The 15578-nt window shown below is 41.7% G+C and overlaps 1 protein-coding gene across 1 annotated transcript in view; it reads left to right on the top strand.

Moving 5' to 3' along the window:
• Positions 1–15578, top strand: part of sulf1 (sulfatase 1) — a 416345-nt gene that overhangs the window by 237769 nt on the left and 162998 nt on the right. The window contains exon 5 of the mRNA XM_080194115.1: positions 4214–4457. Within this exon, the coding sequence (XP_080050241.1) occupies positions 4286–4457 (172 nt within the window). The 5' untranslated portion in view covers positions 4214–4285. The remainder of the gene's footprint in view (positions 1–4213; positions 4458–15578) is intronic.

Here is a 15578-nt window from a genome sequence, read left to right as displayed (position 1 = left end):
TAGGGGGCACAGCCTCAAGATAAAAGGGGTGCAATTTAGAACGGAGTTGAGGAGGAACTTCTTCACTCAAAGGGTGGTGAATCTCTGGAATTCTCTGCCCGTTGAAGTGGTGGAGGCTACCTCGCTAAATATTTTTAAGACGCGGGTTGATGGGTTTTTGATAAGAGAGGGGATTAAGGGTTATGGGGAGAGGGCGGGAAAGTGGAACTGAGCAGCGACAGATCAGCCATGATCTTATTGAATGGCGGAGCAGGCTCGAAGGGCTAGATGGCCTACTCCTGCTCCTATTTCTTATGTTCTTATGTTCTTATGTATTGCTGTCTCACAGCTCCAGGGATTTGGGTTCGATTCCTGGCTTGGGTCGCTGTCTGTGTGGAGTCTGCATGGGTTTCTTCTGAGTGCTCTGGTTTCTCCCCATAGTCCAAAGATGTGCAGGTTTGGTTGCTTGGCCATGATAAATTGCCCTTAGTAACAAGATGAATTAGCAGGGTAAATACATGGGGTTACAGGGATGGGGCCTGGCTGGAATTGTTGTAGGTGCAGATCCAATGGGCCAAATGGCCTTCTTCTGCACTGTAGGGATTCTAAGAGGAGGGCAACACAGAAAGAGAGGGTAAACCATTAGCATGTCTGGGGGCCGGGGGTGGGGGGAGTTGGGTTGTCAGCAGTTTGGTAGGAATAGGGTCAAGGGAATAGGAGATGGATCCCAAGGGCAAGCTGTGCTCAGAGAGGGCATGAGAAAGCTTAAGAAAGGAACTGGAGAAAGATGCAAGTTTAGGGGTAATGGGAAGCATAAAAGGAAGTTAAGCCAGGCAGGCTAGTGGAAGGGAAGAACATGACAGAGGCAGCTGATTGGATTGTCTCAATCCCAGTGACAAAGAAATCCACAAATATTTCAAGCTTGTTGTGGGGTAAGGGTGGAGGGGACGGAGAGAGGATTCAGTCTGCAGTTGAAAAAATAAGCTGGGAGGTTTGTCATTGCACTCCAGATAGTTAGCCGTTTTCATAAACAAGAGGTTTTTCAAATGTAGGATTTTAATATTTATGTTATACTGAGGGTTTGGCTGCTATAAACAATGAAGTTTCTCCAGTTGAAAGGTTCTATCCCATAAAACATACAACATAAACTCCAAAGAACAGAGGATGATTGAAGTGTTTGTAAAAGAGTATTAAAATAGTTTTGGAAAATAAGAGCATATCATCATTGTATGTGAAATAGAACAGTGACCCTGGTGGTTGCTAAGGTTTGTGAACAGATTCTGTAACTAGGTATATTGTTTGGATGAGACAGCAGTAAATAATTATAGTGCAGTGTTGGCAGAATAAGCTCAGATTGTTGTAATACTGTTATCTGTCCATCAGTGGTTTTGGAACAATTATTTTAGCTGCAAAGCCTTGCCATTGTTTGATCTGCCTTCAGTGTTTCTGCTATCATTTAAGGGAATGGGCTTCAGAGACTTGTGAAGTGCTAGGAGGCTGTCTCATAGCATCCTGCACAAAAATACTGACACTCTTGTCCCTGAAGACAAGCGCAACACTTTGTCAGTATTAATTCTGCAGCTTTATTTCCTACTGCAGCAGGAAGCAGGTCTGTGTGGGGATGTCAGGTTTGAAAAGGTCAGCACTGAATGGAGAATTGTCCATGCTTGAAGTTGTGTGATATGGATCTTCGTCTCTCACAGCTGAACAACTTCATCCCAGGTATCTCTGGCTCTCCTCCAGCTCAAAAATGATGCTCCAGGCTTCAGAACTGTACGGCTGAATTAAAAAGCCCAAAGCCAGTTGCTTTGGCAATGATGTTCCTTTCTTTCGCATTGTCAACTGAGGTATGATTGTCTGGCATTTGAACCACATACCGTGGGGGTTTATTTAAAGTCAGTGTTTACTCAATGCAGTCTGAATAACTGCAGTAGTTGGGTCAACAGTGTCTGCAAAGTTTGCTGAACATCACCAAATGCAGGCAGTGAGGCTCAGTGCACATATCAACCGAACATTTTCATTTCCAGAAGTCTGGTTCTTTTTTTAAAGAGTAAGTGTTATTGAAGAATCTTATACTGGGTTTTCTCAGCATCCTGGAAACTTGTGTATATACTGCTGACAGTTGATGGGCATTTTTTGCAGAGCATTATTGTACAATTGTGTTGAGTGAGAGTTTTTTGCAATTGTAGCTAAGTAAATGCTAATCTTTCATCTAAAACTGCAGTATAGTTCTTACAACAGGATAATGTGCAGCAATAGTACATGCGCACTCTTAAATATCATCACAAACCATCAAGTGACTGCTTCAAGACTTTAAAAAGATTATTTTTTTGTATTGCACTGTCCATCAACAGTATTTTTGTACAGATAGCAGTGTTAAATGGAGAGTTTAACACCCACTCTGTTGGAAGATATTATGTTGATTTTCTTTTAACATTTAATCAATTTTTATCCCTTCCTTTATGAATTTAAAGACTTCAACAACACGGTTCTGCTCTTGGCCTGACTACTGTGTTCATTACTCAAGTGGTAGCTATACTGTATAAAAGCCAGTAGCATCAATCACTTATCCATTAAGTGCAAGGCAGTCTGCTTGACCACTGAAGCTTGTAGAATGGGCAGTGATCAGCCTGCAATAGCTACTGCATGCAGTGCTACTTAGTAATGCAGCTGTAATAATAACGTCTTCCAGATTTTCAGAATCTTTACTGACCTCCTCCTGTAAACCTTCCAGGGTTTGAAGTTCCGTCAAAAAAAAACTAAAGGTAATGGGGAATCCATGAAGATGGAGAGATTTTTCTTTTGCTGTCTTAATGAATCAGTTCATCTCTTTCAGTAATGGGTTTTGCTTCAACCACACGTATGCTGGCATCTTTTTTTTTATTAATGGTATCTTTAGTACAAGCTGTGTTTTTTGTTCCTTTTATTTAAGTAGCTTTGATCTCTCGGCACTGGCTGCTGTAATAGTGGCTATTCATTCGAGAGAACAAGGGCAAAATCCCAGGTGTGAGAACCCGGTCTTTGGATGAAACTCATTAAATGTTCATTTAGAGCATTTGATGGTGAAATTCATGTGCCATCTCCTAATTACCATGCTTGCAAGTGTTAAATTATAATGGACTTTTGCCCTTTAAACGGAAATGGTATAAATGTGCATGCTTGCCTTAAATGCCTTTGTTAAATAGCCTTTTAGTAAGTCAGTAATCACTTTGAACTATACACTCATTCAGTTTTCAATCCAAGTGAATTCTTAAATGTGCAAAGCTGCCAGCGTGACAGCTGAATGCAAGAAATGTCAAAGTGGAGTAAGTTACCTTTGGTCTTAGGCCCAATCAATCAATTCTGTAGCAGATGGATTTAGATGGATTTGTGGCTAAATCATCCCCCTTCTCCCCTCCCCCTGTGCATGGAACTAAGGCTCTTTGAATGGTGGGAGCTGATTATTGCATGAGTATAAATGCGGGTGTGCATATATGTGTGCAGAGTCTGCACGTACCTTCAGGAGCTCAGCAAAAGTTCGTGGCACTGTGAGTTCACATTGACTGGATTGTTGGTGCCTGATATACAGTTCAAGGTATCAGCAGTGTTGAGGGAGATGATCACTGTCACTCAATGTGTTTCTTGTTGGAAAGGTAGTTTCAGAATGTGCATCACTGCATGATAGGACTGGAGAAGTGAGACAAGTGAAAGGATTAATGCTGTGCAGGTGCAAAGCCAGGGTTCTGACACTGAGTATCAAAAGATTCCAGTTATCACAGTTTATGAAGAATTTCATATAAGCTATAGATGCACAAAAGCAACATGTTTTTATGGTTATTTATGGATAAAAAAAGAGAATTGTTCAGTGAATCATTGAGAATATTTTGGTTAATTAATCCAAAACATGCGTTAACATATTTTGTGGCTTCATTTTGGCTTTTGGAATAACCAAAGTTTCTGTTGCAGCTCTGGTCATTGCTGCATTACAATGTCGAAGTGACCTGACAATGAGTTTCTGGAAAAGGCATTTTACACATTTATTTCAGTTCCTTGTTTATTGCAGTGGTTTAATTTGTTCATACAGAATTTCACATCAAAGCTGTTGTTAATTACATTTTTGCTTTCTGGGCAATTCTTTTGTGATTAATAAAGTTTGAAATGCCAGGAAATGTCTTCATTTAAGCATGTTCTCAACCACTTCATAAGTTTCATTATATTCAAGCCGATTCTTCTCATTTGTTTCATTTAATTTCAGATCACCCGGTAAGAGGTGGTGAAACCAAAGAACCTCGTCTTTCCTTATTGTGGTCTCAAGCAAGCTGACATAATGAAACTCTCATCACTTATTCTGCTTTTGGCTGTGCTAAGTGCTGAATTGATAGGAGTCCTTGGTTCAAACTTAAAACCACAGCGATTTAAAGGACGTGTGCAGCGAGACCGAAGAAACATCAGACCCAACATCATTCTTATCATCACAGATGACCAGGATGTGGAGCTTGGTAAAGATGTTTTAATTTTGTTTCTTTTGACAATTTTCTCCCCTTCGCCTTTTTTGAACACAAGCGTCTATGGGTGCCAGGTGCCCATTGATATTAATATGTGAGCACTTGAAATTTAGTGCTGCCAGTTTGTTTGAGTATAGGGGCACAACAGCTATGTCTAATTCCACCTTCACCTAATATCTACACGCACAGCTCTAACAGCAGGCACTGGAAAGCAGTCAGGAGCATGGACTGTAGCCGATCTATATACCTTAACCTAGTATAGCATTGAGGCCAGCATGAGCATTCCAGCTGTCATCTTGACTGACGTTAGCTAATGTAGCACAAACCAGGGACTGAACTTGGGCCTTTCAACTGTGTATACCTTATTTATTAATTGGCTAGACTCACAGGGTAATTTAAGCTCGTGTGTTAATGCGTGACAGTGAATATCTAAATGGATTTTTATTTCCAATGAAGTTAATCAAATCAAAATAAGAATCGGAAGCAATGTGAAGTGATTTGCTGCTTCGCCATTGGCCAATTTACACCGCCACGCAAAATGAAAATGACCCACAGTGTGTTATTAAGGGAGCTGGAGGAAATTGGCTCAGTTTTAACTGCCAGACCAAGAAGTGTGACCCAATGCTGTCTGTTTCCATCCTGGGAGAAACAATTAAAATTGACCTCTTAACTTTCTTTTATGAATATTTCAATTTGATTCACAGGTAGAAATGAACTCAGCTTCGTTAACACCTTGTACCAAAATAGATCCATATGAAATACCAGACTGGCTACAGTCATATTCTCACGCACTGTACATGTCTTCTGCTTGAGATAATTATGAGGCCCCCTGAAATGTGAACCCATCAGGCTTGACATTTATCCATATATGTGTCAATTTATAGTATTTAAGTATGACATTCTGTCTCGACATTGATACAACTCTTGTTATATTGATATTATCATCCCCAACAGCGTTAGGAATTTGATGCTTTAACTCTGACACTGGAAAACTGTCAACACTGATTTGCACTCTGAAAGATTGATTGTTCTTTTTCAATATGTTGACATATAAAGATGAACTGCTGCTAAAATAATAACTCATATCTGAGTCTGCACAGCTGGATAGTTCAAATATCCAAATGCCTCACACAGCCTCTTAATGTATCTGTTGATCATCTTGAAAAGCATAGTTTGATAAATATTGGGTGATGCTTCTAATTGTGGACATGAGTGGAAGAACTACGCTGGGATGTACTTCAAAGGTGCATGCAATTCTGGCCCTTATTGATATTAATTGTAGTGCACTGGCCCTACCTAATCTTCCTTTTATTTCATTTGTTTGTTATTTCCATCCACACATCTCAAATGTTTTTGTAAGTGTGTAATTACACATTTACTGATCTATATTTCTATATATTTATAGAAATATATACATTTTAATAAAGATGCACTCAATTTGGAATTGTCTCTGTCTCCGCCACTTGTGAAAGTGAAAATATGATTTACTGCAAGACCAGAAGAGAAATTCCACTTGGTTCATCTGAGCTCACCCATCCAAACTATTCTTACTCCAAAAATCTGTCAAAATACATATCCAGTCACAAAGGACCAACAACCAGTACCTTCGTCTCAAACTTAACTCAATACAAATACATTTAGTTTAGTGACACCTGAGGAAAGAGTGAAACTGCTTTTGAACAGATACAAATTGTATGATTTTAACAATCCGTCATGATTTTGCCGTTGCATTCGACCCAGTTGACTATGCTGCTCCATTGTCTTTATGTTGACCAGCTTTATGGCCTGCTATTACATGATTCTATCCCAATCTATCCAAAAATTTGTCATGCATTTTCAGTAGTGACTTCTGTGCCATGCATGCTTCGCTCACTTGTGTGAAATGGTGTGAAGTGTATTCAGTGGTCTGTAAAGGGATGCTGCTACTGCTGTTCCAGAAACCACCTAGGAAATTTTTGTACAGCTGAGGTGGAGGGGTGGGGGGGAGCAGGTATATCTTCCTCGACTAGACGCATCTAACTCTTTTAAACTGGTAACCACCAGCTTGGCTCATTCATAGAACTTAAAAGACGGCATGGTAGCACAGTGATTAGCACTGCTGCCTCACAGTGCTAGGGACCCAGGTTCAAAAATTTAGCCCTCCTGGTGTATTATAGATTAGGTTTTGCCTTGGGTGACTGTCTGTATGGAGTTTGCACATTCTCCCCATTTGTGCATGGATTTCTTCGCAGCGCTCTGCTTTCCTCCTGCAGTCCAAAGGTGTGCAGGTTTGCTGGATTGGCCATGCTAAATTGCCCCTTAGTCTAACGATGTCTAGGTTAGATGGCTTAGTCATGATAAATGTATGGGGATAGGGCGTGGCAGAGAACTTGGATAAGATTCTCTGTCAGAGAGCCAATACAGACTCGATGGACCAAATGGCCTCTTCTGCATAATAGGGATTACAACTGCTTGATTTTTGACAGTTCAATTTGGCAAGTTACCTGGATATATTAAATTATCCTACGAGCATAACCCCTCCCCGTTGCCCACCTCCCCCAACCCCTTGCCCCACACACATCATCAATCTCTTTCAGCTTCATCTTTAGTTCATTTAACAACATTCATAGAGCAGGCATGCCAACCATCATTTTTTTCCAGTGTGCTAGGTATTACACTCATCTGCATTGAATTTCATCTGTATGGTCTGCCAACTCATAGATTTAAACCAACTCATTTTGCGGTTTGTGCCTTCAGTTTCAATTGCACGTGCATTCCAATTTTGCAGATTTGATTGGCTTACATTAATCTTCTAAATTCAAGCAATTAACATAAATTGGACTCATTGGGGTATCCCATCACCAATCCCGGAAGAATTCCATTGTATTCCTTCACCTATCATGCAACATCATTTCTGTCGCTTCTTACCTTTTGTTTTTAATCCTGTTTTTTTGGAATCTGCCATGACTGTAACCTTCGGCTGAGGTTTGCTTGCAGATTTTTTACAAATGCTTTTTAGAAGTATAACAGTTAATGAGGTTTTCCACTGTTCCAATGGGGATGTCACTTTCTCCAAAAAGTATGTTAGGCTGATTAGACAGAATTTAGCCCTCCTGTTGTATTATAGACCAGGTTTTGCTAGATTGTCATTATATGGGCTGTCATGAACAATATTTATGGATGGAATTCTCCCATGACCCCAGTGGGGTATGGGGGGTAGAATTTGGTGGGAATCCCAAGAATTGCTTTTACGCTAGAGTGAATTTCCTGCCAGAGCTTCCAAGGGCGCCCAACACGGCGGATTGAGAAACTGATTGGTCGCTGGTGTGAAACTAATGTGCAGGGATGCAGGCAAAGGCCCAAGTAGAATCTTAGCCCCATGCCAGATTCTCCATGACCCCATGGGAAAACACATCAGTCTAGGACATATCTAGAACAACGTGCCTTGCAGAAGTCGGGACGTACCTGAAAAATGCCTGGGTTACCTCTGGAGTTCAAGATGGAGGCCGCCAGTAATCCAAGAACACACAACAATGGGTGAGGGAGTATCTGCAAGTGGATCTTCTAGCTTCAATGTCATTGAGGAGGTTCATCTTCCCCCACCTCAGAGTGTTCCTGGCAATCCATCTTCTTTTTCATTTTCTTCTTTCAACAGGTCAGCAGTGTTGGGTGTCCTCTAAACGTGGCACCTAGATATGAAAGCAATCAAGTTCGCCCCACCATTGAATATGATGGCTGAACCCTTGGATGTGTGATTAATGAGTTTGGGGCGGAAGATATGATGTGGTTTGCCAATGATGTCCGCAGTGGGAAACATCCCCTGTACCCACCCCCACCACCGAACCTAATCTCAGACGGGAGAATTCTGCCCTGAGTCTTTATTGTTAGCTGTGGTCAAAGGTTTTTTCATCTGTGCGAGGTTAATAGCTGTTCTCATCCTCAGATTGTTTGTGCCAGCTTGAATAATTTCCAGCAGCAAGTTATAGTGAATTCTAAAAAGATTACTCATTTTCACATTCTTGCCCCTAAGGTTTTAACATGACGTTTCTCACATACTAGCACACATACAAAGAATCAATACGGATGGGGAAAAGCAAATTTAAAGTGATGTTAGGCTCTTTCTGTATTTTCTGAGCTGAACAAATGGTATAGCTGGAGTGGAGATTACATAAAAGCAGAGGATTCACAGTAAGCTGCGAGGTTTGTAGTAGTTGACTTGTCTGGAGGTCAGGCGAACTTGACGGTGGAAAAGGTTTGACGAAGAGTCCTTAACTGTCCCTCCTTCAAGGTATAGCTGTTTTACCTTGGCTGCATTGAGTTGCAGCTGGGTTGTTGGTTTTTCAGATGGGCTTTCAAATGATGATGCTTGTCTGATCCAAAGAGCTTCTTCTGTAACTTTTAAAAACAGGTACAAACATGGCTCCCTTAACCATGTAACCAGACAAGCCCAAAGACCTTTCCCAAATAAAATAGGGGGAGAGGCCATAACATGTCTTGCAGAATAATAGAATCCTACAGTGCAATGACAGCAGACACATTGATTGGTGCAATATAATCCCACCTTGGAGATCAATATGATGAAGCGGTGTGGAGCTTTCATAACAGCTTGGTCCTGAATATCTGTCATTGCCTGCTTGATTCAATAGTATAGATAGTTTTGTGAGTCACACTCTGGCCCAGAATGTGGTGGGTTCAAACCTGCCACAAGAACTTGAGCACATCTGCCACGATTTCGTGACTGCGTCTGCAGTTTTGAAAGATGTTATGATTCATTGTCACAAATCAAATATCCAAATGAGCAGATGATTAAACAATTGATGAATAACGATGAAGGATATTACTTATAGTTATTCTCATCACATTATAGAGAAAAATACGGCCCCAATGTCTCTTAAGTGCATATCAATAGGAGTTTAATGTGCTAACTTCTGGAATCGTAGAATGGTTACAGCACAGAAGGAGGCCATTTGGTCTATGATGGTTGTCCAGAAGAGAAATTTAGCTTGTTCTGTTCCCTTGTCCTTTCCCCATATCACTACAATTTTTTCCCTTTGGGTGCTTATCCAATTTTCTTTTTTAAAGTCGTGATTGAACATGATTCCATTATCCTTTCAAGCAATGGACTCCAGATCCTAACCACTCACTGAAAGAACAAGATTTTCCACATGTCACTTTTGGTTCTTTCAGTAATCACTTTAAATGTGTTCTCTGGTTCTCAACCCTTCAGCCACTGGGAACAGTTTCTCTCTATTCTGTCTATATCCCTCATGATTTTGAACAATTCTATCAAGTCTCCTCATCCTTCTTAAAGGAGAAAAGGCATAAATCTCTAATCTATCCATCTAACCAACTTTATTTGCAAGCCTATTATGCAGTAGTTTAGCAAATGCCCTTTAGATATACCTATATACCATATCAACTATATTACCCACATCAACCCACATTTTTACCTTATCCAAAAACTCAACAATGGGTGGGTTGTTTTGAGGAAAGGTGGGAGAGGTTGGGTTTTCATTAGAGTTTAGGTGACTTGATCAAAACCTTTAAGATCCTGGAGGGTATTGACAGGGTGGATGTGGAGAGGATGTTTCCTCTTGTTGAAAAATCTAGGGGTCCCTACTTAAACAAGGGGTCACTCATTTAACACAAAGATGACATTAGTTGGTACTGCTGCCTCACAGTGCAGGGATCTGGATTCAATTCCAGCCTTGGGTGACTGCAGGTTCTCCCCGTGTCATTGTGGCTTCCTCTGGATGCTCCGGTTTCCTCCCACTGTCTAAAGATATGCAGGTTAGGTGGATTGTCCATGCTAGATTGTCCCTCAGTGTTCCAAGATGTGTAGGTTAGGAGGATTAGTGGGGTAAATATGTGGGGTTGTGGGGATCAGGCCTGGGTAAGGTGCTCTGTCAGAGAGTGCAGACTAGATGGACCAAGTGGCCTCTGCCTGCACTGTAGGGATTCTATGAGATGAGCAAAATTATCTTCTCTCAGCGGGTCATGTGTCTCTGGAACTCTGTTCCTCAAAGGCAGTGGAAGCAGAGTCTTTGAATATTTTTAAGGCAGAGCTAGATAGATTCTTAATCGACAAGAGAGTGAAGGGTTACCCGGGTGAGATCGAAGTTACAATCAGATCAGCAGTGATCTTATTGAATGGTGGATCAGGCTCAAGGGGCTGAATGGGTTTCTCCTCCTCCCAATTTGCCTGTTTGAATGGTATACCCAGGGATGGTGACTGTGGCATCTGGGACATTGTAAGGTATGATTCGATGAATATGACTCTGTCAGACTTGCTTGACTGATCTATGGGATAGGTCTCCCAATTTTAGTACAAGCTCCCAGTTGTTAGTAAGAAGGACCCTGCAGAGTTGACAGGGCTGGGTCTGCCATTGGTGTTTCTGGTGCCTGGGTCAATGCTGGGTGGTCAGTCTGGTTTTATTCCTTGTTGACTTTTCTGTAGCAGTTTACAAAGTTGAGTGGCTTGCTAAGCCATATTTCAGAGGGCAGTTAAGAGTCAACCACATTGCTGTGGGCCAGGCCAGGTAAGGACAGTTAATTTCCTTCCATAACAGGCTAGCTTTTAATTTCATATTTATTAACTGAATATAAGTCCCACGAGCTGCCCAGAGCATTAGCCTGGGCCTCTGGGTTGCCGGTCTAGTGACATTGCCACCTCCTTATTAAGATGCAATTGTCTAAGTGAGTGCTAATTTAGTTCTAGATTATTGTTTCTAAAAGCTTTCCCACCACCATGGTTAAACTGACTGCCCTATAGTTGCTGGGATTATTGATGTAACATTTAAAATTCTGAACTCAGAAGTTTTTAAAATTTAAAATCCTCTGGCATGACCCTGGAATCTAAGGAAGATTAAAATTATCCGTTTCACTATAAAAACATTTAATTACTCACCAGGGTTACTTTTCAAGATACAGAACGCCTCTAAGAACACTTGACGGCTATGTTCTACATTACCATTTCCAGGTTGGTTTTTTTGCAATATATATTTCCACAATTTATGTAATATTTTACTCACTGGGCTTATTCAATTCACTGGACTTAATATGTCCTGATCAACATTGTACATAGCCTAATGAATGTCATCTATCAGGTTTTATTTTAAAATAACAAAGTTTAACCATTTTCCCCAGCAAAATTAGGAGGAATTGTAAATTTATCAGCCAAGAATACTTGACGTGGCTTGTCTGAGAGCCCAGAAAACCATTATGCTGATGAAACAGCTGAGCCCCAGAGAAACCATTACTTCATTGACAGCTCTGTCTTTCTTATCTCTGCAGTCAGCTCACAATGATGTTTTACCTAAGGTTTAGAAGTTTCAGGTGCCTGACAGTTTATGTTATGGATATTTTAATGAGTCTAGAAGAATATCTCTTCTATTTTGTTTGTTAGGGTCCCAGACCAGAACCCCAAGGTATATTATCAAACCAGACTAGATCCAACAATTTTTCTATTTTGGTATTAATGTGAGGAAAGGTTACTTTCACCGACCAATTAAGGATCTTTTAATAAGACACACTTTATTCATAACAATTTGAATATAACTATAACAGAATAGAAAGTTTAACTCGTAACAGTTAATAATCTTTAGAACATAGAAAAACTACAGCACAAACAGGCCCTTCAGCCCACAAGTTACGCTGATGATATCCATACCTACTAGGCTTGCCTATAACCCTCAATTCTGTTAAGTCCCATGTACTCACCCAGAAGTCTCTTGAAAGACCCTATCGAATTTGCCTCCACCACCACCGACAGCAGCCGATTCCACTCACCCACCACCCTCTGAGTGAAAAACTTAACCCTGATACCTCCTCTGTACCTACTCCCCAGCACCTTAAACCTGTGTCCTCTTGTGGCAGCCATTCCAGCCCTTGGAAAAAGCCTCTGAGAATCCATCCAATCTATACCTCTCAACATCTTATACACTTCAATCAGGTCACCTCTCATCCTTCGTCTCTCTAAGGAGAAAAGACTGAGCTTCCTCAACCTACCCTCATAAGGCATGTCACCCAATCCAGGCAACGTCCTTGTAAATCTCCTCTGCACCCTTTCAATAGCTTCCACATCCTTCCTGTAATGAGGCGACCAGAACTGAGCACAGTATTCCAAGAGAGGTCTGACTAGGGTCTTATAAAGCTGCAACATTATCTCCCGATTCCTAAACTCAATCCCTTGATTGGTGAAGGCCTGTATACCATACGCCTTCTTAACCACATCCTCTACCTGCCAGGCTGATTTAAGAGTCCTATGGACCTGGACCCCAAGGTCCTTCTGATCCTCTACACTGCTAAGAGTCTTACCCTTGATATTATACTCCTTCATCCCATTTGACCTGCCAAAATAGACCACTACACATTTATCTAGGTTGAAGTCCATCTGCCACTTCTCCGCCCAGCCTTGCATCTTATCTATGTCACGCTGCAACTTCTGACATCCCTCCAAACTATCCACAACACCACCAACCTTCGTGTCGTCAGCAAACTTACCAACATGAAAAAAATTAATTAAAACATGAAAAAAAACTCAAATTTCTAACTTATAGCTATTGCACTTCCAAATAACCAACATTCTTCTTAGAATCTTACAACACACATCACCAATATGTTTGCTATAATGAATATGGGCAGCTTTGGAGTTTCCAGAGATATAGAGCTTTCAAAAGCCTATAAAAATTCCCTTAATTTCAACTACAACAATCAAACTCCAACTCCTTTCTTTTCTTGCCTGTTTCTCTTCTGCACATAAATCAAGGACTGCAAATAAACCACAATTTCACATGACCCTGTCAATCAACCTAGTCAGAAATCGCAGGGGAACTTCTTGTACATACACCAGCATACCTCAAAGTAACACATTCCTAGCTAAAATGAGTTGTTACTAAGCTTGCTTTCACAACCCTTAGGCTAAATGTTTTCCAGACGCCCTGGCTTCCTGAAGAAAAAGTTGAATTTTAAAAACATTGCCCTTAAACATAAAATATATTACTAGAACATTATCATCACAGGCTGTCGCGAAAGGACTTTTTTTTAAAAACATAGTGGAAAGGTTTATTTTAGTGGAAAATAATAGGGGCAATCTCGAGCCCACTCCTGCTATCCACGGGAATGCAGGAGCAGGCTGAAGATCCTGAAGTTGCAGATCTCGCCAACAAGAGCGCAATTTTGGATCTTTCCCACCCCTTGCTGGTGACATCATCAGGTTCCCGGGCAGGAACCTGATTTACATATATCGTAATAGATTTAAGTATTATTAACATGACCCCACACCATATTTTCAAAACACATCTGTGTGATGTCACATGGATACGGTTTACAACAACTTCACTCAGACGTGAACCTGTCATGGGCATCTTACCGGGGCGTAAAGGGAAGTACATCCCCTGGGGAGGGGGACATGGCCAAATAGTGCCCTGGCAATGACCTTGGCACTGCCCCTTGACACAGGTCGGCATTGCCATGTTGTCACTGCCAGATTGGCACTGCTAACTTGTTCCCAGGGCGGACCACAGTGGGAACCTCATGGGGAACGGGGGATTCATTTCATCTGTGGTGGGCCAGAGTGGATGGGGTAGTGGGGGATCCTGACGATGGCTGTTTGGAATGGGACAATGTTGCCGTTTCTGACTATGGGGGGTTGGGAGGGTAGTAGGAGAAGGGGCCGATGATCGGAGGGGGGTAAAAAGGGGCCGATGATTGTGAGATGGAGGAGAGGTTGCTCAGAGTTGAATGCCAGCTCTGATGGAGGAGCTGTGGGGAGCCAGTTACATCTCTGTGGGGGGCAGAGGAGGGAGGGGTTGATTGCTGTTTTGATCGGGGCGCACTTTAAAGTTGACATCCTGATCTTGGTGCAGCCACGTTTTGCTGGCATATGGAGCCCCCCCCTCCACCAGAGTATTGTAAGATCTGGAAAAAACATGTCGGTTTTCTCGCCAGAAATAACACTGTCATTTATTTGTAAGATTTTGTCCAATGAATAACTGACTTTTTAAAAGCTTTATTTACACTTATTGTCACCATAATGTTCAATGGTTCTATATACTGTACAGTTAGTAAATGGGCATGGAAATGTCATAGCTTGGCTTAGGGGGCAAGAGGGATCATGGCGGTAGATTGGGGGTATAAATTGTCATCGATGCCTGAGGAATCTTGCAGCGTGTGGGACAGGCATAGCTTTGTATATCAACCCTCAGGTTTTTCAAAACTGCTAATACGTCTTCCCTCAGAACATCAACCTCCTCCATCCTATCAGCCTGTATCACACTCTCATCCTCAAAAACATGGCCTCTCTCCTTAGTGAACACTGTCTCCAACCAACCATCACCCCCTTTGCTGCTCATGCCCCCTGGGCCAAATGGGATACATCCTAGGATACTATGGAAGGCAAGGGATGAGATTGCGGAGCCTTTAGCTTTGATCTTTGGGTCCTCACTGTCCATGGGGATTGTGCCAGAGGACTGGAGAGTGGCAAATGTTGTTCCTCTCTTCAAGAAAGGAAATAGGAATGACCTGATAATTATAGATCAGGTAGTCTTACTTTGGTGGTTGGTAAGTTAATGGAAAGGGTCCTGAGGGATAGGATTTATGACCATTTGGAAAGATGCAGCTTAATCCGGGATGGTCAGTATGGTTTCTTGAGGGATAAGTCCTGCCTCACAAATTTGATTGAATTTTTTGAGGAGGTAACTAAGTGTGTAGACAAAGGTAGAACAGTTGACATTGTATACATGGATTTTAGTAAGGCGTTTGATAAGGTTCTCTATGGTAGGCTCATGAAGAAAGTAAGGAGGTGTGGGATTGAAGGAAATTTGGTCAATTGGATAAGAAACTGGCTGTCTCATAGAAGACAGAGGGTGGTGGTGAAGGGAAAATTTTCAGACTGGAGGCCAGTTACCAGCAGTGTACCACAGGGATCAGTGCTGGGTCCTCTGCTATTTGTGATTTTTATCAATGACTTGGAAGAGGGGGCTGAAGGGTGGGTTAGTAAATTTGCTGATGACACCAAGATTGGTGGCGTAGTGGGTGAGGTGGAGGGCTCTTGCAGGCTGCAAAGAGATATTGATAGGATGCAGAGCTGGGCAGAAAAGTGGCAGATGGAGTTTAACCCTGATAAGTGCGAGGTGA

The sequence above is a fragment of the Carcharhinus amblyrhynchos genome, chromosome 8 (assembly GCF_965287045.1).
Source record: "Carcharhinus amblyrhynchos chromosome 8, sCarAmb.v2.hapA, whole genome shotgun sequence".
Classification (NCBI taxonomy): Eukaryota; Metazoa; Chordata; class Chondrichthyes; order Carcharhiniformes; family Carcharhinidae; genus Carcharhinus; species Carcharhinus amblyrhynchos.
The sequence above is the reverse complement of the archived record's forward strand: the minus strand, read 5'-3'. Positions and strand labels throughout refer to the sequence as shown.